Source organism: Lissotriton helveticus, chromosome 1_1 (genome assembly GCF_964261635.1).
Source record: "Lissotriton helveticus chromosome 1_1, aLisHel1.1, whole genome shotgun sequence".
Taxonomy (NCBI): Eukaryota; Metazoa; Chordata; class Amphibia; order Caudata; family Salamandridae; genus Lissotriton; species Lissotriton helveticus.
The window spans coordinates 683,324,676-683,347,108 of NC_136057.1; the positions used below are offsets into that span (position 1 = coordinate 683,324,676).

General features: G+C 47.0%; 1 protein-coding gene across 7 annotated transcripts in view; it reads left to right on the plus strand.

Annotated features, from left to right (window-relative positions):
* The window catches only part of FRMD4A (FERM domain containing 4A), an 853,273-nt gene that overhangs the window by 812,225 nt on the left and 18,615 nt on the right, over positions 1-22,433 (plus strand). For all 7 annotated transcript variants that reach the window (XM_078674208.1, XM_078674207.1, XM_078674206.1 and 4 more), the window contains exons 20-21: positions 3,154-3,318; positions 5,358-6,217. In XM_078674208.1, coding sequence (XP_078530334.1) covers positions 3,154-3,318; positions 5,358-6,217 — 1,025 coding nt within the window. The remainder of the gene's footprint in view (positions 1-3,153; positions 3,319-5,357; positions 6,218-22,433) is intronic.

A 22,433-nucleotide genomic window follows, 5' to 3' on the forward strand; every position in this document is an offset into this window, starting at 1 on the left:
GCGCTCACAATCCAAGAGCCATTCATTCAAATTCATCCAAATAGGGTAGTGCTACGCACTAACCCCAAATTCCTTCCGAAGGTGGTGTCACAGTTTCATCTCAACCAAACTATTGACTTGCCAGCATTCTTTCAAAACCCGCAGACGGTGGCAGAAAGAATGCTCCATACCTTAGATGTACGGAGGGCGTTGATGTACTACATAGACAGAACACAACCCTTTAGAAAGACAAAACAACTTTTTGTTGCCTTCGCACCACAACACAAAGGCAACCCTATTTCCAAAGCAGGGATAGCCAGATGGATTGTTAAGTGCATCCAGATATGTTATCAAAAGGCCAAGCGCACTTTAACAATACCCCCAAGGGCGCACTCCACACGCAAACTGGGGGCATCCATGGCTTTCCTAGGGAACATTCCTTTAGAGGATATTTGCAGAGCAGCCACGTGGGTTACACCACACACCTTTACAAAACACTACTGTGTTGATGTGCATTCCAAGCAGCAAGCTGCTGTAGGACAGGCTGTTCTCAAAACACTTTTTCAGGTTTCTGCAGCTGGCACGGGCAACCGCCGCTGATGGAGGGACTGCTATGTATTCTATGCTAAGATATGAATTTAGCAGCCCACATGCCTCGAACTGAATATGCTACTTACCAGTATGCATCTGTTCTTGGCATGTAGGGCTGCTAACATTCATATCGCCCGCCCTCCTCCCCGGTGCCTGTCGCAGCTGCAGATGTACTATTGTATTTATTCATTAGCATGGACATCCTTTACACTTTTCACTCCATCTCCTGCCACAATGGCGAAAAACAATCTGGGGATGGAGCCGATGCCCATGCGCACTGTAGTCCAGGGGAGGAGCCACCTATCTCAGGATACTTCGAAGACTCTTCCAGGACAACAATGTGCGATCATCCGGACCCAACACTAGGCGGCGATCTAATGCTAAGATATGAATGTTAGCAGCCCTACATGCCAAGAACAGATGCATACTGGTAAGTAGCATATTCATTGTGCTGCAAGTGTAAGCGCCCCAGTGAGAGTTTCTGCTTTGACAGTACGCTTCTGGCAGTTAAATCCTTAAATGAAATTCTGCCCAGATTTTCTGCCTATACCTTTTCCAAACCGTGCATTTTGATTTGGACCAGAAATGCTACAGTGTTAGAATTCCCCAGTCTCCGATTTCATCTCGGTTTAGCTAAGCCGCGATCCAGCTTTCACTGTCTTCTCTTCCTGCCCTCTCTGTTGCTTGTATTTTCTGTCATGTCCTCAGTGCGTTTTGATTTCTCCTGTCCTCCTTCTACAGCTTTTGTGCCCAGCTATAGGCCTAGTGCTGATGACGTGGCTTTCTTGACCCTTCATGCTGAATCTACCCTCCCATTTAACTCTCACTAGACCTGGGAGCCAGGCACCTTAATGTGGAATCTCCACTGTTTTTGCCTGTTATGCCAGGTCGGTCACTGAGCCAACCATGAGATCTTCCGACTCATATCATTTCCCTTAAACTGCCCGCCACTTCCTCCCATTTTATTAATTCTGAAACCCTCTCTCCACTCATCGACTCCTACTCTTTTCAGATCCATAGTTGCACCTACTCCTGTGGGTTGCTGTATCTTTACTTCTGGGTGGAGCCCACAGCTCCTGTTGATTTCCTTGGGCGTTTACCATTCGTTCTTTTAGGTGGACATCATGGTTACATCTACTGGGTGTGTCTGTGACTTTCTTTGGGTTGCATCTTTACTGCTTCGGATTGGAGCCATGGACACATTTGTTGAGTTGTCTGTTCATTTCCCTGGATTGTATCTTTACTGCTTTTTGGTGGACACACAAACTACATATTGTAGCGTCTGGATTTCCTTGCTTTTGGGTGGACCTCATAGAACCGCACACTGTAGCATTAGTTCATTTTCTCGCGTTGAGCCACAGCTGTTTGCAGGTAGAAAGTACTGTACCGCCATGCAACATTTCTTTGATTAGGTATGTGAAATATAAACACTACACGAAGTGCCCTCTATTATTTCTTAGCTGCATGAACATTGGCACGCATACAAGCAACACCAAGTTCACTACAACACAACCACATTTCATGACTTCATGCATCACACACAACCCGTCCCACAGTAGAAGTTCAACAGCCTCAAACACTTTGAATGGCACATGGGTCCACCTGTAATTGCTCTTGACCATTTGAGCGCTCTGATACCACTTCTGTGGCAATAATGCACTGCACAAATGGTAGCTCACTTAACATAACATTTACGCTCTCCCCGTGATTGACCCCCCCCAAAACATTTTGCTAGATTCTGTTGCAAGCTCAACTACTAGATTGCAGAGCAATGGGCATTTGAATCTAGAATAGTCTCAAGCTTCACGCTCTTGTTAAAGGTAAGTAACATTTTCCATTTTATTAATAACAGTGTTTACGTTTTTTTGTATTTTGCATATTAAAAAAACTAAGATTTATTGCACTGTATAAGCTACATTACAGCTATAGGATGTAATATTATAATAAGAAAAGAAATCGGTAGTGGTGTTTCCCAAAGAGGACTGATCGCACAATCACAGGAATAGTAAATAAGTTATTTGTTGTAGGACCGTAATACAGAAATATTATGACAATATAAGCGGAGTGCAACAGGAGCCCACTTTACTCACTACCAAGGGTGACTGAATGTTAAGTCAAAAGTTTTAACACATACACATAGGAAATAATTGGGTCAAGCGTGCACCATCCTGAATTGAATAGGAAGTTGTGGTACTTACTAGTACTAACGAAACACGTGTCGGCTGTTTCCATTGTGATGATAAGAGAAAATTATGAATAAACGGAACTACGGTTTCCAAACATAAGGACATTGATTTGACTTTCCTGTCTCTAACAAGGGATATTGTTGAATTCAAATGTGCTGTATGATGTATGTTTAAAGACATTGTGATTAATATATCACTGTTCTGCTATTCAATTCAGGATGGTTCACGCTTGACCCAATTGTTTCCTGGATGTAATATTATGTACAAATACCTTTCCTGCTTAGGATGTTTTACTGAACGAGGAGAAAATTTCAATTGTATACTTCAACTCAGTGAGCAAGAGTTTTTCGATGAGTCTGAAATAACATGATGCGGCTATGTGACGTTTTGTTTTCAGTGGCCACAAGCGCTTTCCCAGCACAGGTAGCTGTGCAGAGGGCGGAGGGAGCAGCTCTCTGCAGAACAGCCCCATCCGCAGCCTCCCTCATTGGAACTCTCAGTCCAGCATGCCATCCACGCCCGACCTGCGAATACGCAGTCCACATTACGTCCATGCCACAAGGTAAGAATGCCACCACCAAGAAGGCATCAGAATGCCGGCCCGCAACGTAACACTACTCAAGTTCATCTGGAAAAATCAGATATGTTTTTCTCAAATAGTTTAATTTATTATGCTGCCTTCTAGGGTAATTCAGCTTGTATGTCAGATATGATGATGCAGGTGATTTTTCGCTGAAGTGAAGAATGTGCTGCCCTATTAGAAATGTATGCTTATGAGGCGCAAACTCTTTGGAAATGCGTTTTCATAACTCTTACACCACCAAAGTGCTTAGAAATAGATCTAACCCTTTATTTTTGTACTGTAAACAACTTTAAGTAAATTATGCACTCGACTTCAACATATGGTGTTATATAAAAATCAATAAAAAGCAGGCACATGCTTACTTACATTTATGCAGAGGGAGACAAGGCATGCATGAAATTCGGTCTTAGAGAGGTGCCTAGAGCAGCATGAACCACAGAGGGACACCCACCTACATCTACTAGTAGCATGTGTGTCCTATGCCTAGGCTGTGAGGGTGAAAATGTCACCTTGCACAGAGAAACAGGAATCCTTGAAATATTCCTGTTTTATTCTGGGTAGAAGAGGATGTTCCTGTCATATTCCCTCTTTACCTCAAGAGTATCTTTGTTGAAGAGGCCACTGTAAATCTAATATTGCAAAATGCATATAAAATACACCATACACCCTAGTTAATGTAAAACCAGCAAATATTAGCTGGTCAAATTACGGCCGCATTTAAATAGTTAAATAAAATGAAATTTGGGCATTTTCACAGTGAACTAAAGCAGGATTCACGTATGTCAGGGCTAAGGTGGCAGACTTTGTGCAAGACCTGTCTGGAGCATCCTATCCAGCCACAGAAGCCATACCCCTTCAGGGTGACTTGTGTTATTTCCTTTGGCCCCACCAGATATCGCAAGAGGAATGCTGGTATCTAAACTTTGCCACTGGATTCAAGCTAGCCTGGCTGATGACGGCTGATTAGCCAGAAACCAGTACCAGGATGCTTGTTTCCGGTCCAGGGAACACATGGCTTGGCAGTTCGGGCTGAACTATTCCCATGAGGCACGCGGTCAGACTGATTTGCATATGGCATGTCTGAACTGGGGTGGTGGAGGGAGGTAAAAAATGATGATGGATTAAACCCAGATCAGTTGACTGGGGGTGAGTGCTTGCAATGTTCAACACTCCGTCCATCATCCCCTTTGATCTAAACTATCAAGACATTGAAAATCAATATATCTAATGGCTAAAAGGCTTGGTGAAGAAATTCAGTAGTCTGTGTATCTTCCTGGAAGCCTACGGGTCTAGTACAGTCGTTGCATAATAGCACGGTGTACTGTTCCGATTTGCAAGAGACCGGGCTGGGTGGACTTGAACCACTTCTGGCTAATAGGTACCTGGGCATCTTAGCAGAGAGTTTTGTGATTCATTTTAAGCTCATGAGGATGTCCTTCATCAAAAGCAATATGTAGTGAACATTGAGTCTTTGGTTTGTTATTAAGGTTTGGGTACTCTAAAGTAGGCATGGAGCAGGTGGCAAAAGTAAATACTGCCTTTGTTACTCGGAGTACCATGACCTTACTTTCCAGCTGATTAAAGCACTTTCGTAATACACCACGGAAAAGCCATATTTGCAGTGGTGTGAAAATGTGCAAGCCAACATCTTATTCATTCTGTTGATCAATCCAATAGAATAATTCTTGCCCATGAATCATATTTAAAAACTGTACATTTTCTTTCTCTCTTTTATCCCCTCTGTCCCTCTAAATCTTCTCATTGTTCTCTCATCTTTCTCTGTTCTCCTTACTATATCAGCTCGCTATCCTCTCTCTCCATTTCCATTCACCTCATTCTCATTCCCCTCTTGTACGCTCTTTGACATTTTAATTCTAATGATTATTTTTCCAGAATGTCTTTGCTTCTGGGTGCATGTCCAACACAAGCTATTCTCATTTTCCCTCTAGATATACTACACGAGGTAAGAATTATGTTCCTCAATGCACAAGGAATAATGTCCTTTGTTTTGCTTCTAGGTCAGTGGACCTCAGCCCCACCAGGCTGCATAGCCTAGTCCAGCACTTTAGACATAGAAGCTCCAGCCTGGAATCGCAAGGCAAGCTTCTTGGGTCCGAGAACGACACTGGGAGCCCAGACTTCTTCACACCAAGGACTCGTAGCAGCAATGGCTCTGACCCGATGGACGACTGTTCCTCGTGCACCAGTCACTCTAGCTCTGAGCACTTCTATCCTGCTCAGATGAACCCCAACTACTCCACGCTAGCAGAGGACTCGCCGTCTAAGGCTCGCGAGAGGCAGCGGCACAGGCACAAATCCGCTGGGAACCTCCTGTCATCCAATTCAGGGAGCATGCCGAATTTGGCAGCAAGGAATGGAACTGGACACCACGGAGTCTACCTCCACAGTCAAAGCCAACCCTCGTCTCAATACAGGATCAAAGAGTACCCGCTCTACATTGAAGGAAGCGCCACCCCTGTGGTGGTGCGCAGTCTGGAGAACGACCAGGAGGGGCACTACAGTGTGAAAGCACAATTTAAGACATCCAACTCGTATACCGCGGGAGGGATGTACAAAGAGAACTGGCATGGAGAGGACTCCCCGGATTCCGTAAGACTGACCCCCTCCCGCTCTCAGATTGTAAGGACTCCATCGCTTGGCAGGGAGAGCCAAGAGCGGGGCTCGGGCAGGACTGCGGTGTCAGATGAACTCCGGTTGTGGTACCACCGGTCCTCATCCACTCACAAGGAGCACAACAGACTCTCGCACACGAGTTCCAATTCATCGGATAGCAGTTCCCAGTACAGCACATCTCAAAGCACCTTTGTGGCACACAGCAGGGTAAAACGAATGCCGCAAATGTGTAAAGCAACATCAGGTGAGTGCTAAATGAAGATGCATGTTTATTTATATACTACACTAAAATCTTTTCACGTCCTCACACGCTGTCCAATATATACAAGTAACAACTTGACATGCTGAAATTTTTTGAAGAATCATTTTCATTTCCAGTGAGAAAGGCGGTGAACATTTAATTTAATTTAAAAATTAAGTCTTCCCATCCAGACTTTGGAGAGTTAGTTTGTAGCCTATGTATATTTCATTTGGTAACTAATAGTAATTTATTTATTATTAAATACCATCTCAAATGCAAGGTGTCACTAAAATGACCGACCCTCATTCATAATCCTCCCCTCCAACTTCCATCTGTTGTGTTTACAAAGGCATATTTCATTAAGCGCTTTTCTCTGAGCAAATGTATTAGAATTCAAAAATGGCATTAATAGTTTTGAAAAATACATGTGGAACTATTCTTATTTTAAATGTGATATACACCAGCTCTCTATTCCAACTACTGCTGTCCTTACGGAATCTGCATTTCCGATAAAGATAAAGCTGCAATGTGCGAGATTTGTACAGTTAATGATAAAATTGTTTAATTTATGAATTGGCACTCATGGTTCACCCGTGTTGAAATAGCTTTCATACCCTAAAAGCTGGAATAGACACACTTATGTTAATACAGAACACGACTCTCATATTCTCAATGGGGTAGGTTGGTGACTTTCAGAGATATTAAATGCCCAGGCAACTTTCATAGAAGTCAACTACCTGGAGACTTTCAGAGATAAGAAATGCGCGTTTTTCAGAGAGATGACATGCCCAGGCGACTTTCTGAGCGATGAAATGCCCGCGCTACTTTCCGAGTGATGCCCTGCTTCCATTCATACCCTTTGATTGTTGTATGTAAGGCAACATGAGCACTTTTGTAGGTAGAATAAGCACTTCACTGAGCTGTGTAGCCTGGATATGCAGCGAGAGCACAGATAACTGATTATATGCAGCCGCAGGAGGTGGTGGTGGTGGTCTCCAGTTTGGAGTCATTTGTACTTAAGATACTTATCTGATTGGAATGTGCACTCCCTCTCATAAATCAGTAAGTTGCAGTAGTAGGAAGCAAGGGTCTTCCATCTTCCTGTCGGACACTTAGTAGTTCTAGCCTCCCACTGCTGGAAACCGGATTAGAATCATTTAGAAGGGAGCGGCGGAGATTGAACTTCCTCCATGAGAGACAAGTCGATGAGAAGGAGGCGCGGAGGACTCCCCTTTTCATTGTATGGTGCATGGGCGATGATAACCGAGTGTGGGGGTGAGGAACGAGCTTCCTGCTTTACTGAATACTGGCTGGCTTCCTGCCATTGCTGTGTGTGCAGAGGGAGCTTATAATAAACCAAGTTGAAAAGAAGTTGGCATTGTGCTCCAAAAATAGTTAAACTAAATATAGCACCCAAGTATTCAACACTATTATAAGTCTTAAGCAGTTAAAGTTTATTTATGTGCCTTCCTCGCTAGTCACACAGGCATGGAGTCAATGGGAGTTTCAGATCCATCTCCAAAATCTAAATAACTAACAACCAATTCAATCAATCAATCAGCCTTTGTATAGCGCAGCACTGTCACCCCTAAGGGTAACTGGGTGCTGAGGGTACAGTGTCTCCTTCGAAAGTCAGGTCTTGAGTTTGTTCCTGAATTCTGCCACGTAGGGGGCAAGTTATTCCAGGACTTGGCCGCGATGAAGAAGGAGCACCCCGCTGTGACTTCAACAGATGCGGGAGGGTTGTGCGTGGGCCAAAGAGGCAGAGCACGGAAGTCTAGCGGACAGGTGAAAGTTCAGTTGTTGGTTAATGTATGATAGTCCTTGGTCATGGAGAACTCTGTATGCATGCAGGAGGATCATGAACTGGTATGTCTTCTGGATGGGGAGCCAGTGGAGGTTTTTGAGGTGAGGGGTGATGCAAGTCCATTTGGGGAGGTCCAGGATGAGTCTGACTGCAGTGTTGTGTATGGTCTGAATTTTTTGAGGAGCTGGGAGATGGTTCCAGCTTAGAGAATTTTGCCATAGTCGAGGGGGCTGGTGACGAGGACCTGCGTGACTGTCTTTCTGGTGTTGATTGGTATTTATCTGAAGAGTTGGAGGAGCATGCAGAGGGTATGGAAGCAGGAAGAGGCGACTGTGTAGACTTGTTGTTTCATGGTTAGTTGGCTGTAGAGGATGATGCAGAGGTTGTGTGCATGATCTGTTGGTGTGGGTGTTGGTCCGAGTTCTGCCGGCCACCAGCTTTGGTCCCATACGGAGGTGTTTCTTACAAAGATCAGTACTTCTGTTTTGTCTGCGTTGAGTTTGAGGCAGCTGTCTCTCATCCATTGTGCCACGTTGGTCATGGATTTGCATAAGTTGGTTTGGGCATTGGAGAGGTCCTCAGTGAGCGAGAGGATTAGTGGAGTGTCATCAGTGTAGGAGATTATGTTGAGGCAGCGGAATCTGACAACGTCTGCAGGGGGGTCATGTAGATGTTGAATAAGGTGGTGCTGAGGGATAATCCTTGGAGTACACCGCAGATGATGTTCTTGGGTGCAGAGGTGAAGAGAAGCAGCTGGATGCTCTGTGAGCATCCTGAAAGAAAAGAAGCGATCCACTTGAGGGTGTTCTGCTGAATGCTGATGTTGTGGAGTCTATCAATGAGGGTTTGGTGGAAATGCAGCAGAGAGGTCACGGAGGATCAGGGCTCCGGTTTCTCTGTGGTCGAGGAGAGGTCTGATGTCATCTGTAGCAGTGATCAGTGCAGTCTGAGTGCTGTGTGTGATTACATGGAATCCTGATTGTGAGGCGTTGAGTTGGTGGTTAAGTTCCAGGTATTTGGTGAACTGTCGGTTGAGGGCTTTCTCAAGGACTTTGGCTGGGTAGGGGGAGATGGGAGATCAGTCAGTAATTTTTAAGGTCGCAGGGGTTGGCAGAGGGCTTCTTCAGGAGGGATCTGACCTCTGCATGTTTCCATATGCCTGGGAAAGTTGCTGTGGAGATGGAGGTGTTGAGGATGCTGGTGAGTTCTGAGCTGATAGGGTTGGCTCCTAGGTTGAAGAGAAGGTGGGGGCAACGGTTGTTGGGCACCCCAGAGTGGATGGATGCCATAATGGCTGTGGTGGTCTGGGTGGAGAGTGGGGACCGGGAGTTTATCATTCGGCTGGTGTTCGATGGTAGATTAAGGTTGTGGAGGCTCAGAGTGGGAGTTGGATATTGAGGTTGTTGTAGATGGTGGCAATCTTGCTGTGGAAGTAATCTGAGAGGGTGATGCAGAGTTCTTGGGAGGGGAGGATGGTGTTCTCTGTGGCTAAAGGGTTGGAGTATTCCTTGACAATTTTGAAGATTTCCTTCATGTGGTTGGCTGCGGTGTTGATGCCGGTGGTGATGGCTGTTCTTTTGGCTTCTTTAATGTTCATGATGTTCTGGTGGTACTTGCTGAGGACTGCTTTGGGATGGCTTTGTCCGAGAGGTCCTTGGTGGCACACCAGCGCTTCTCGAGTTGGTAGCAGTTGTGTTTGGTGGTTCTGAGCTCTGGGGTATACCAGCTGGCTTGTTTCGAGGTTTTGTTGGTCTCCGCTGATTTTAGCGGGGCGACTGTCCACGCATTTGTTGATCTTGGCGGAGAAGTCCTGGTCAAGATCTTCTGAAGTTTCGGGTTGTGTGGTGCTGAGGTCTTGTGTCCATAGCTCCTTGGTTACCTTGCCACATCTGCAGGGGGAGGTGCTGTGATGATGGGTTGCTGGGCATTCAAGGTGGTAAAGTGAACAATGGTGTGGTCGGTCCAGGTGAGTTGTGACACGTGGGTGAATTTGGTTCTTTTGCTGGCAGTACAGATGATGTTGAGTGTGTGTCCTGCTTTGTTTGAGGGTTCAATGACCAGTTGGGTCAGGCCGATATTGTTGAGGTTCTCCAGCAGGGCGGTAAAGTTGGGGTCGGCAATGTGAAAATTGAGGTCACCAAGCAAGATGGTGTGGAGGGAGTCGATGACAAAGGGGGCTATGATGTTGGAGATGGCCTCTCAGAAGCTTGATCTGCATCCTGGGGGTCTGTAGGCTAGGGTACCTCTTAGCGTGGTCTTAGCATCAGTTTGTTTTCGGAATTAGAGATGTTCCATAAGTCGTGTTGGCTCACCATTGGTGATGGTGCATCAGGTGCTTTCATTTGAGATGATAGCAATGCCCCTGTGGTGTTTGTCGGTGCAGTCTCGATGTATCATCTTGTAGCCGTCGGGTATGGCGGTGACAGTTTGAGTCATGTTTCGGTGATGAAGGCAATGTTCGCATAGGTGGTGGTGGTGATGTCCCAGATTTTCGTGTCATTTTTGCAGAGGGAGCGGGTGTTAAGCAGGATGCATTGAAGCGGTGCCCAGTAGTTCGTAGTCTTCTGAGCGGGAGCAGTGTGAGGTCTGGTGCGGGCGGGGGGTCCTGTGTGGCAATCTAAGTGGCAGTGGAGGCAGGTGAAGAGTCCTTAGGTTGATCGTGGGGTGGCAGTGAAGCAGCTGTTGTTCCAGTGTCAAGGAGTTCTTTGGCGGTGTAGGGGTGGATGGTGGGAGGGCCAGGAGTCCTGGGGCTGGACGCGGTCCAGGCGTGGATGGGCGCAGACTGGCTTTCCTTTGTGCGGGAGTGGCGCAGCCTCAATATCTAGCCGAGGGCAGGAAGTGGAAATAGCAGTGGAGCGGGAAGCAGAAACAGCAGTGGAGTAGGAGACAGGCAGCAGGAAAAACTGGCAGGGCAACCAGTGGGACAAGCAACCCAGAAAGCACCAAAAATAAACACAAGCAAAAAACACCAACAGAATAGAGGCCAGACAACAACAAGACAATGCTAAATACCCAACAGAAATCAGACACTTTCAGCTTTTCTCCAGTGTCTGAGCATATTATATAAACCATATTTACAAATAAAATTCTAGTCTAGTCTAGTCTATATTCACCTTAGTAAACCTTCACTGCTCTTTCGCCTTCTGTCTTCTTCCGAATGCAACCAGAGTGCTCCTCATGAGATGCTCAAATACACTTGATTACTTATCTGGTGTACTAACAGTGATTAACTTCTTACTGTAAAGGGCTAGGAACCCTTGACTAGTCCTACACCCCTTCCTTCGTTAATTCCATGACCAAATAATTAATCAGTGATGTACTTATTTTGTATTAGTAGTAGAAGTTATCAGTTTTCTCTTAACACCTCTTGTTTATAATCTTTCATATCAGAAACCTTTGTGTATCTCATGTAATGCATTAGTTCTCTACTGTTTTAACCGCATGCGTGCGGCGGCTAGTTTTGCGCTACGTGGCTTTTTAAAAAAAGCCGCGTTACATGACGAGCTGAGCTCGTCATCAGCGTGCGAGCGGCACAACTCATGACGAGCTCAGCTCGTCATGAGCGCCGAAGGGGTTAAGGGCACTTACTACATTGCATATTTTTCAATAATATGTTAGCATTTCAATTTACTAGTTATTATGCTGCCCTGGGTCTAGTGCAAAGGAACATGTCTCAATAATATAATTCGATACTTCTGTAACACTATGTTCTGCCTTTCTTTTTGTTGTTCAATAAAAATGTACTGAATTTTGCCAAAACAAACACAAATACAATACAACAAAATAAAAATGTATAGCATTGTTCACGTCGTTAAACAAGAGGATATTGCTTAATTGTTTTGATCGCATTTTGGGATTTACATTAAACACATGCTATTACAGCCTATTCCATGATTGGAGACCCTGAATAAAGACCCTCTGAGACCATACATCTTCCCATACAGTTTTCAGCGTGAATCTTTATGGATTAACTATGCTGTGCATTATTCCGACATCTAGTGGTTGGGTACTGAATCGTAGTCTTTTCTTTCTTTCTTTTTTTTCTTAGCCCAGGTGGGTGTCAACGTCCCACCTTTTGGTGTACTTCCTGTGACGTCGGCACGCTTCCTTCGAAAGCTCCCACCTTTGGGCGCCATCTTCAGATTCTTTTTTCCGCCGTTGGGTCTGGATCGTCACCGAGAGGCTCCAGAGTTTTTGGAGAAAAGAAGAAGAAAAGGCGAACTTTTCACAGAAAAGATTGGCGAAGATACCTAGGAACAAGATAACCAAGCCAGAACGACAAAGAAGGAGGAGAACTTCGAGATCTTTGATGTCCAACGGAGAATGCGCACACAGGGGGCCCCCTGAGTGCAGGAATGGACAATACACCTTTTAAATTCTGCTGTAACTGCCACAACAAATACGCGCAGAAGTACCAGGACCCGGTCTTCAACCTCTGCTTACCGGTCGACCATGAGAGCAAGGATTGCAACACCTGCTCCGCCTTCACCCCGAAGATACTCCGGGTAAGAGAGAGACAGAGGAGAGCCAATTACATCATGCAAGACAAAGGTCAACCTCCGTCGCTTCGGGACCTGGGCCTCTCTAGCGACGAAGAGGACAACATCGCCGAGGGACCAGATGACTACCCGGTCGTAGAGACTGATAAGAAGGCATCTAAAGAGGTAGGAGAGACGTCGACCCCTAAACCCCCAACAGACTCTCGAAAGCCCGCTCAGGACTCTTGAAAAACAGATTCGAAGTCCCCGAAGGGAGAACTGGCGCCGAAAACCTCGACGGCCCCAGCTGCATCAAAGGACAAACAGCGATGGGGATCCTTCGAAAAGGACTCCCAGGCGGCGAAGGCCGGCGAAAAGCCAAGGTCGTCGAAGCACGTTCCCAAAAAGGAACGCTCGACTTTGAAGAAGAAGGACCCGAAGGTCGCTTCGACATCGACGACTAAGTCGAAGAGATCGGCCGAAACGCTAGACGCCGAGCATTTCGCCGAGATGGAGAGGAAAAAGAGAAGGCTCGAGGCTGAAACGGAGAACATCCTGCAAAGGAAGAAAGAGTTCGTCGAAAAAATGACGACGTTCACAATTCCGTCAAAACCTCGACAACGATCGTCGAGATAGAAGCGGAATTTGACGCCGAAGGGCCGCCGAAAACTCCCGCGCCTCAGGAACACATAGAGGAAGAGGGCCTATACTATGACAAAGAAGGCGCCGATGACCAGCGAACGACTTTCGGCTCGGCATCCTCGATGATACAGGACCTGGATTGGCAGGACCTCGACTCAGAAAACCCGGAAGATCCCGTGGAGACTTATCCTTCGAGGCCTTCACCACCAGATGACATTGGGGCATATAATATGGTCATCAAGAACGTGGCAGCGGCCTATGCAGTCAAACTGGAGGAGGAAAAGCCAATGGCATCTTTCCTTTTAGAGACCCTGCTCCCCACTCAAACTAAGAGTCAGTTCCTCCCCATGCTTCAGAGTGTCATGGACCAAGGGAGGGAGGCGTTCAAAGTCCCAGTGACCTGCAGGTCTATCACACCTAGGACGGAGAAAAAGTACAAACACTCCTCTCAGGATCCTTCCTACATTCAGGGATCCGTCACGGCAGACTCCATTATTGCGTCAACAGCCAGGAAGAGGGCAAACGTTCCAACAATGTCAGGGCCACCACCAGACAAGGACAGTAGGAGAATGGACCTAACTGGAAGAAAAATTGAGAGAATTGCAGCAGTACACTGGCGCATGGCGAACTCCAATGCCCTGCTGAACAGACACCAGTACCAGCATTGGGACGAGATGGGGCAACTGCTTGTGAGAAGTTGGCCTGATGTGCAGTGTTCACTATTCTAGTGATCACTATATATCAGTCCAAACAACCCTTATTGATGATTGGTTGTAAGTCAACCTCATAGACCAGCTATCCTAGTAGCATGGATACGAGCAGTCTAAGGCTAAGACTCTAGAGGGCGTGTTAAGCCAGCTGTTTTACCATCACATTACCCCTTGAACACCCAGTGAAAGGACACCACACAAGTGTTATGAAAATAAACAATATATTTATTAGAATCACAACAACCCTGTACTCTTTATGAGGACAGGGTGCTAAGCACACAACAAAACTCTTACGAAAATACTTAAGTTAGCACGGTATACACAAATGCCCGAGGGGCACGAAAAACCATATACTTTAAAAGTGGAATGCGAAATTACTAGCAGGTAAGTACAGGACTAATAGGCTTTGGAATCGCTAGGACTTGACTAGGGAATCGTTAGATTACTTCTAGGAGACCTAGGGGACTCGGGTGCAGAGTGTGCACTCTCACGCGGGATGCGGGACAAAGTCTATGGAAGCTAGTAAAGTTAAAGTTAGTGTTTACGGGCGAACCCGACCTGGTAGGAAGAAAACGACAGTGGATCCTGACCCTTGGATAGTGAGGCTATGCTGGGGCACCGAAATGCCGAAGTTACCTAGCCCAGGGGCTGCAGCTGCATAGGTCTCAAAAGACGTCGGGAATCCTCGTTGCCGGACCAGGAGCCTGGAAGAAAAGATGCTGGCAGGCGACCAGTGAAGATAGTTCGAGTTGATCCAAGCCTGGATCTGGAAGATGGATGACACCTGAAAGCAGAGGGGACCAAGTTCGTGACTACTAGCCAGTAGTCAGTGGGCACCAGGAGGGCACCGGATGGCAGTCACCTCGACTAGGTGAGTGGGCGACGCTGGCTCTGCAGATCTCACGGACCAGGAGGCGTTGTCGGCGACCAGGATGGAGAGGCGAGCTGTCCCACGATGGATGAAGCTGTCGGCGTCGAAGTTACCCAGGATTGGGCAACAAGCCTTGGCTAATTCAAGCCCACGCGGTGGACTCAAAATGGAGTCTGGAGTGGACCAGGAGGGTCCGGGGTGCTCCTCTTCGGGAAGGGAGCAAGGGCCAGTCTGGAGCAACCAGACCAGCAGCAGTGATGTCGTCGGGCGTCGTTCAGAAGGCCACAAGCCAGCGGGCTAGTAGCCAAACAACGCGGTGAGCAGCAAAAAGCAGAAGGGCCCCACGCAGATCGTGGAGATGCTGGGAGGCTGCACTTCGGTGCTGGAGCTGCTCAGGGTCGGGGCTTCTCGGTCCCCAAAGCACTCACCAGGAAATTACTCGGCGGGCTTGCTGTGCAGAAGTCGTGCAGTCTTGCAGATGGCCGGTCCCTCGAGGTCTCGTCGCACCCACGGTTCTCAGCTGGGCTGTAGAGGTGGGTAGAGGTCAGAGGTGCCAGGGAAGCCGGTTCTCGTCGAGCTGGGCAGTCGGATTCCTGAGGAAGGACTTGCAGCAGACCGCAGTGTTCTTAAGATGGTGCCTGTGGATGCAGGGTGACTACTCCTTAGCCACAAGGGAGAAATCTTAGGAAGAAGTCTTGAGTTCCTTTCGTAGAAAGTAGTTTCAGGATTCAAAGATGATCTAATTTGGAAGGGGGCCTGCTCCTACCTTTATCTGGGAAAAGGGGGCTGGCACGCGACTAAGTCCTGCCCTAGGGGTGGGACCAGGAGGGGGGTGGTTACACCCCCTTCCTTGGCGGGCTTTTCCCCAGCACAGGGTCTGGAGTGTCCCTGGAACTGGTTCAAGCCAGCCTATGCACAGTGAGCACCGGGGTGCCACGTGCAGTCACCTTCCTCTGAAGCCCTGCCTACCTACAATACACAAAATCCTGTCTGGGACGGTGCTGGCACCGCCCCTGGCAGGAAAGCCTTTGTCCTTATCTCCTGCTCTGGGAGGACTCCCAGCAGCAGGAGGGCAGACTTGTGTCTCGGTGGCAGCATCCATTTTGTGGATGCTAAGGCTCTGTCTGACTTTAACCGGGGTTAGGGGTTACACACATGTCGTGTCCCTCTAGAAGGGTGGAATGCTAACCCCGTCGCCAGAATTGGCGAGGGGTTAGTATTCCAATTCGTATGACACCTTACTCGACATGTTTTGATAAAGCGATACCAGAGTTGGCATATAACCGCGAGGATTATAATGCACTTAAGAGTATATGGTATGCGATATCATGGAAACGGCTAAGGGATGGATCCCGAAAGCCGCAGACAGGCTCAGCTCATGCCAGAGCACCATCTCACACGATTCCAAGCACTCTGCCTTCAGGATTGTTAAGGCCTGCCATAGGAGTGACTGATAGGAGATCTGTGTGTCCATTTAGGGTTAGATATAGGTATACTATATCTAAAGCAAAGGGTGAGTACACCACCTTGCCCCAGCTGTCGTGCAGCCAGTTGTGTCAGATTTGGATGGCCAGCCAGGGGTGGCATAATACATGCTGCAGCCCCTGGTAGGCCCTGGGTACACCTATGCCCTGGGTACCTAAGGTACACTGTACAGGGACTGATAAGGTGACTCAGTATCCAATTTAGATATGTACCTAAGGTACATGGAATCCATTTTACAGAGAGAGCAGTAGGCCTGGGGCCCTGAATAGCAGGGTCCCAGGTCAACTAAGTCAGAAAACCAGCAAAACACCAGGCAAAAAGTTGGGGGCAACCATAGTCAGGGATCTACCTTCCTACACTGCTCAAGCACCTCCCCAAGGAATACCAGCAAAGGGCATCACACCTGGTGGAGGAGGGAAAAAATATGGCAAATGCTAGCCTGAAAACGGCCTTGGATGGGGCTAACACATCCAGCAGACTTATAATGATAGAAATCACAGAAAGAAGGCAGGCCTGGCTTAGGATCTCAGGCTTCAAGCCGGAAGTGCTAAACATCATCCTGAGCACTCCCTTCAATGGAGAGACACTGTTCGGAGCACCGGTGGATGAGAAACTCACCCAGCTCAAGAAAGAAAATGAAACTGCAAGGTCCATGGGGGGGCCTTACAATTCAGAGGGATGAGAAAGGGTACCCCGACACGGAGACCAAACGGAAGGGGAGGAAACCAGCTGGGAATGTCACACCAGACATTCCAGCAGGCACACCAGGACGACAATCAATCCCAGCAGGGGCAGCAAAAGCAATCCTGACAGTACCAGCCTCGGGGCCTGTCCTTTCGCAGGAGGGCGAATGGACGAGGGCAAACGAGAAGAGGGGGCCAACAACCCACCTCAAAGTGACTCCGTCACGCAAAGCATGCCCACCCACACGACCCCTCCGAGGGTGGAGCACAACAAGGCCAACAAGAGGCGGTACACAGACCAAACAGCGATGACCATGTAACACCAGTAGGAGGCAGGCTAAGACACTTCTTCCAGGAGTGGAAGAAGATAACTGCAGACAAATGGATACTCAACATCATACAGTTCGGATTCTGCATAGAACTGGAAAAGAAACCACCAAACAGAAAACCAAAAAGGAAGGTGCATTCAGGAAAAGAACTGGCGCTACTCCTAGAGGAATTACAAGAACTACTCTGAAAGGAGGCCATCGAACCAGTTCAGTTCAGAGAAAGAAACAAGGGAGTGTACACAAACTATTTCCTAGTTCCAAAGGTGGACGAAACACTAAATCCCATCCTGGATCTAAGGTTCCTAAACGAATACATAAAGACACAAAAGTTCAAAATGACATCCCTCCAAGAGGTCATTCCTCAGATTAGAGACGGAGACTTCATGTCCACCATTGACCTCAAAGATGCCTACCTGCACATTCCCATGAACAGGCAGCACAAACATCTACTAAAATTTACCATCAACAAAGAACACTATCAGTTCACAGCCCTAGCCTTCGGACTAAAGTCCGCACCAAGGGTGTTTACCAAATGTCTCGCAGCCGTGGCAGCGTACCTGCGCTGGGAAGGTATTCATGTATACCCTTACCTCAATGACTGGCTAATATGTCTCACAGCCGAGGCAGCGTACCTACGCTGGGAAGGTATTCATGTATACCCTTACCTCGACGACTGGCTAATAAAAGCAAGTCCACACAGGACATGCAAGGAACACGCACAGCGGGTGACAGAGACACTGACAGACCTAGGATTCTCCATACACTGGGGGAAGTCCTCAATGGAACCAGAGCAGGTGAAGATCTTCTTAGGGGCACAGATCAACACCATACAGAGCAAAGTGTTCCCCAGCGACAAGAGAACACTGGTCCTGCTGAAGGAGAAACGCCACTACCAGAAGGGGCGAGCTCTGACAGTGAGGACAGCGAGCAAGATCATGGGGATGATGGCGTCCTGCATACACTTAGTCCCCAATATACGGCTCCACATCAGACCATTTCAGGAATGGCTGCAACAACAATGGTCACAAGCTACAGGAAGTTGGGAAGATCTAGTGGTTGTAACGCACGCAGTGCAGGAGGAGATTACTTGGTGAAACAGGGAGAACATAACAAGGGGGAAGCCCTTAAAACCACCAAACCCAAATGTGACCATCACCACAGACGCATCCCAGATGGGATGGGGAGCACACATGAACAAACTCAAAGTGAGGGGTCTGTGGACTGCAGCAGATGCGGTCAGACACATCAACTACCTGGAACTGAAGACCGTGTTCCTCGCCCTGAAGGCATTCCAGAAACAACTGTACAACCAGAGTGTTGATACAAACAGACAACACAACAACGATGTTCTACATCAACAAACAGGGCGGAACACAATCAGTCGCACTGTCCAACCTAGCGCAGGAAATATGGAGATGGGCCATCCCACTCAAAATAGACCTGCTAGCCATACACCTTCCAGGGAAGGACAATGTGGAAGCAGACCGGCTCAGCAGACAGACTTCAGCATCCCACGAGTAGGAGCTCAATGCACAGGAAATGCAAAGGCTATTCAGGAGGTGGGGAACTCCGACGATAGACCTATTTGCAACACACCAGAATGCAAAATGCCGATACTTCACATCCAGGCAACCAGAGGAACGATCCCAGGGGAATGCCCTATGGATAAGCTGGTCAAAAACATTTGCCTACGCTTTTCCCCCCGATACCACTGATACACAGGGTACTCAACAAGTGCAGAACCAGCAACATGACACTGATCTTGGTGGCACCTCAGTGGGCCAGGCAGACCTGGTACTCACAGATAATGGAAATGGCACAGGGACCACCCCACAAGTTCGGGGTAAGGAAAGACTTACTCTCCATGCAAAACGGAGAAGTACTACACCCAGAGCCAGAGAGCCTCAGCCTAGCGGCATGGCTCCTGAAGACATAGAATTTGCACACCTAAGGTTACCTGAGAGCACCCAGCGGGTGCTACGAGAGGCAAGGAGACCTAGCACACGAAGGTGCTATGTGGCAAAATGGAAGAGGTTCACACAATGGTGCAACAAGAAGAAACTACACAAGAAGATGACAAGGGAATCAACGGTGCTAAGATATCTCACACACCTGCTGAAAGCAAAACTAAGTTAATCATCGCTAAGAGTACACCTAGCAGCGATAGTAGCCTACACAAGAGGAGAGACAGGAAAGAGCTTCTTTACATCACAAATAGTAAAGAGATTCCTGGAAGGGGCAAAAAGGATCGCACTACCTAAGAGGATGCCGCCACTGGCATGGAACCTTAATTTAGTCCTATCAGAGCTCATGAAAGCGCCCTTTGAACCCATCCATAAGGCCTCCCTACAAATGCTGACAATGAAGACAGCCTTTCTGGTGGTAGTCATTTTGCTGAGCAGGGAAAGCGAACTACAAGCGCTAACACTGCAAGAACCCTACATTCAAATACACAATGATAGGGTGGTAATGAGAACTGACCCATACTTTATGCCAAAGGTGGTGTCAAGGTTCCACATGAACCAGACAGTACCAATACCAAGCTTCTTTCAGAAACCATCCACAAGCGCAGAGAGGGCTAGAAGAGCAGTAAAACATTAAATAGAAAGAACTAAAGAGCACAGGAAAACAAAGCAGTTATTTGTGTCCATCGCAAGCAGTTTCCTGGGTAGACCAGTAACAAAGGGAACCATCGTACGATGGATCGCACAAATTATACAATTCTGCCACAAACAGGCAGGCCATGAACTAGCAGAAGGGGCACAAACCCACTCTACCAGGAAGAAGGGAGCACCAATAGCCTTAACACACCCATACAAGACATATGCCTGGCGGCAACATGGGCTTCAGTGCACACGTTCACTAAGCACTACTGTGTGGATATACAAATGAACAAGGAAGCACAAGTAGGACCGAAGGTGCTTTAACATATATTCAACAACCAACGCTCATCTTCCACCCAGCCGCCACAAACATAACAAACCGCTATAAAGTCTATGCACAGCATAGTGAATCCAGAAAGATTCACGCTGCAAAACGAATAGTTTCTTACCTGTCTGTATAGTTTTGCAGCTTGAAGATCTTTCTGGATTCACTAGCGTACCCACCCACCTCTGCCAAAAAGATGAGGCAGGAGAAGAAGGTTGTAACACAAGGTCAATAGAGAACAGACACCTTAAAGGACAAAGCGGGAAAAAATCACTTACTTGAAGAAGAAATAGAAAACATTGCCAAAGGATTCACAAACCGAACACAAAAACAAGAAAAAAGAATTCGAAGATGGCACCCGAAGTTGGGAGCTTCCGCAGGAAGCGTGCCAACATCACAGGAAGTACAGCAAAAGGTGGGAGGTCGACGCCCACCTGGGCTACGAAAAAAAAAAATAAGAAAAGACTACGATTCCGGACCCAAACACTAGACCGCAGAATAATGCACAGCATAGTGAATCCAGAAAGATCTTCAAGCTGCAAAACTACACTGACAGGTAAGAAACTATTCGTTATGAGCCTATGCCGCTAGATTCTATTCAATCCAAGACATAACCTCTCTCCTAAAAAACTACTAGAGTAATGTGCTATAATGTAACGTAATGTAAATTAACCCACTTAAGAAGGCAACTAAATAAATAAGTAGGAAAATAGAGAGGTAGAGGAAAGGAGCGCTAACTCGGGACCAAGGGTCACCCACACCACATTGGGCTTTACGCAGATTGCTGGTGTTACCTGTTAGTTCTTTCTATTGCATTCATGGGGGTTTAAACACCATGGTTGCCTTATCCAGAGACTTCTATATCCTCCTATGTTTTGGCTTCAAAGGGGAAATTTGGCGAGCAATGTTATCCTCACCTCTTAGGAACTTAAGCCACTCCTGCCAAATTTTGTATGAGATTTTGTTAAAAGATTACCAGTTACCCAAAACTATTTTACATGCCAAGGTCAACATTAGATCAAGCAGAAAGCGGTCATCATCTCCCTTCAGGTCTGGATCCTGTGTTCTGCCTTTCTAATTCAATCAAATTTTACTTGTGTGATTATGAAGAAGTTGTCAGTATATGCAGTAATATGTTTTGTCCCCAGAGCCAAACTTAATAATTAATTTGGATTTATACTTCTAGCTGAAGATTCCTCACCTTTAGAACATCTTGGGGTGCCAGACTGAATGTGGGAGATTTGTCAGCATAGCCCTTGCAGGCCAAATATTAACTAGAATATGGTGCACCCTTGCGTTACCCCTGCGCTGGCGCTAACTTTACCTGCCTAGCGCCAACTCAGGCATCCTTGCACCATAGTGCAACGGTGCCTGTGTTGAGGGGAAGATTGTTTGTGTGCATGAAGGTCCCCCTTCCTGCACATAAACAATCTTTAAATGCTGTTTTCTAACTTCTATGTGTGCTGCCTTATGCAGCACACATAAAAGTTGCAAAATAGCATTTTTTAAACGATTCTTAATGTGCTGGAAGGGGGACCTTCCTGCACATGAACAATCAATGGCAATTTGCTGTTTCTATGTGCGCTGCGTTGTGCAGCACACATGGAAACAGCAAAAACAAGGAGAAATAAAGCATTTCTCCTCCTTGCGCCTGTTGAAGACCAGGTTTTCCCTGGTCTTAATTTTGGCACTGCTCCATATTTACGCCATCCTTGTAAATGGGGGCAGCGTCAAAACCAATGGGTGTTGCAGAGCAACACCCATTGCCCACCCCTTTCATGCTAAGTACTGCGTGAAAGGGTGCCTTATTTACGAGGCGGCGTTAAGCCTGGTTAAGTGGCTTAACGTTGCCTTGCAAATAAGGCGAGGCCCCTATCCCCAACGTTGTGGTGGCAATAGGGGCTTGTAAATATGTCCCTGAGTGTATAAATCTGTTTCCAATTGGACTCGGTACGGAACAGGGGTCCCGACTGAAGGATATTGCTCTAGAAACGATTTGATTAGACTCTCTCCTCCGCAGACATTGTATGCTGTTTTACCCCAGTCTGTGTTTTGGCATAAGCGAAATATAGCCTCCTTACAAAATTCCAACATAAATGAATATATAACTCAATGTAGGGAGACGAGTGTAAAGTCTTCAACAGATTCGATAAATACTTTCAGAGATAATATCTATGTAAATGTAAACAAAAGTGATGCTTGTGTATTCCGGAATGACTCATCTGCAAGACAAAAATATATGGTTAGGTGTTAATAAAGTAAATCATCTCCCACGCACCTTTAAAC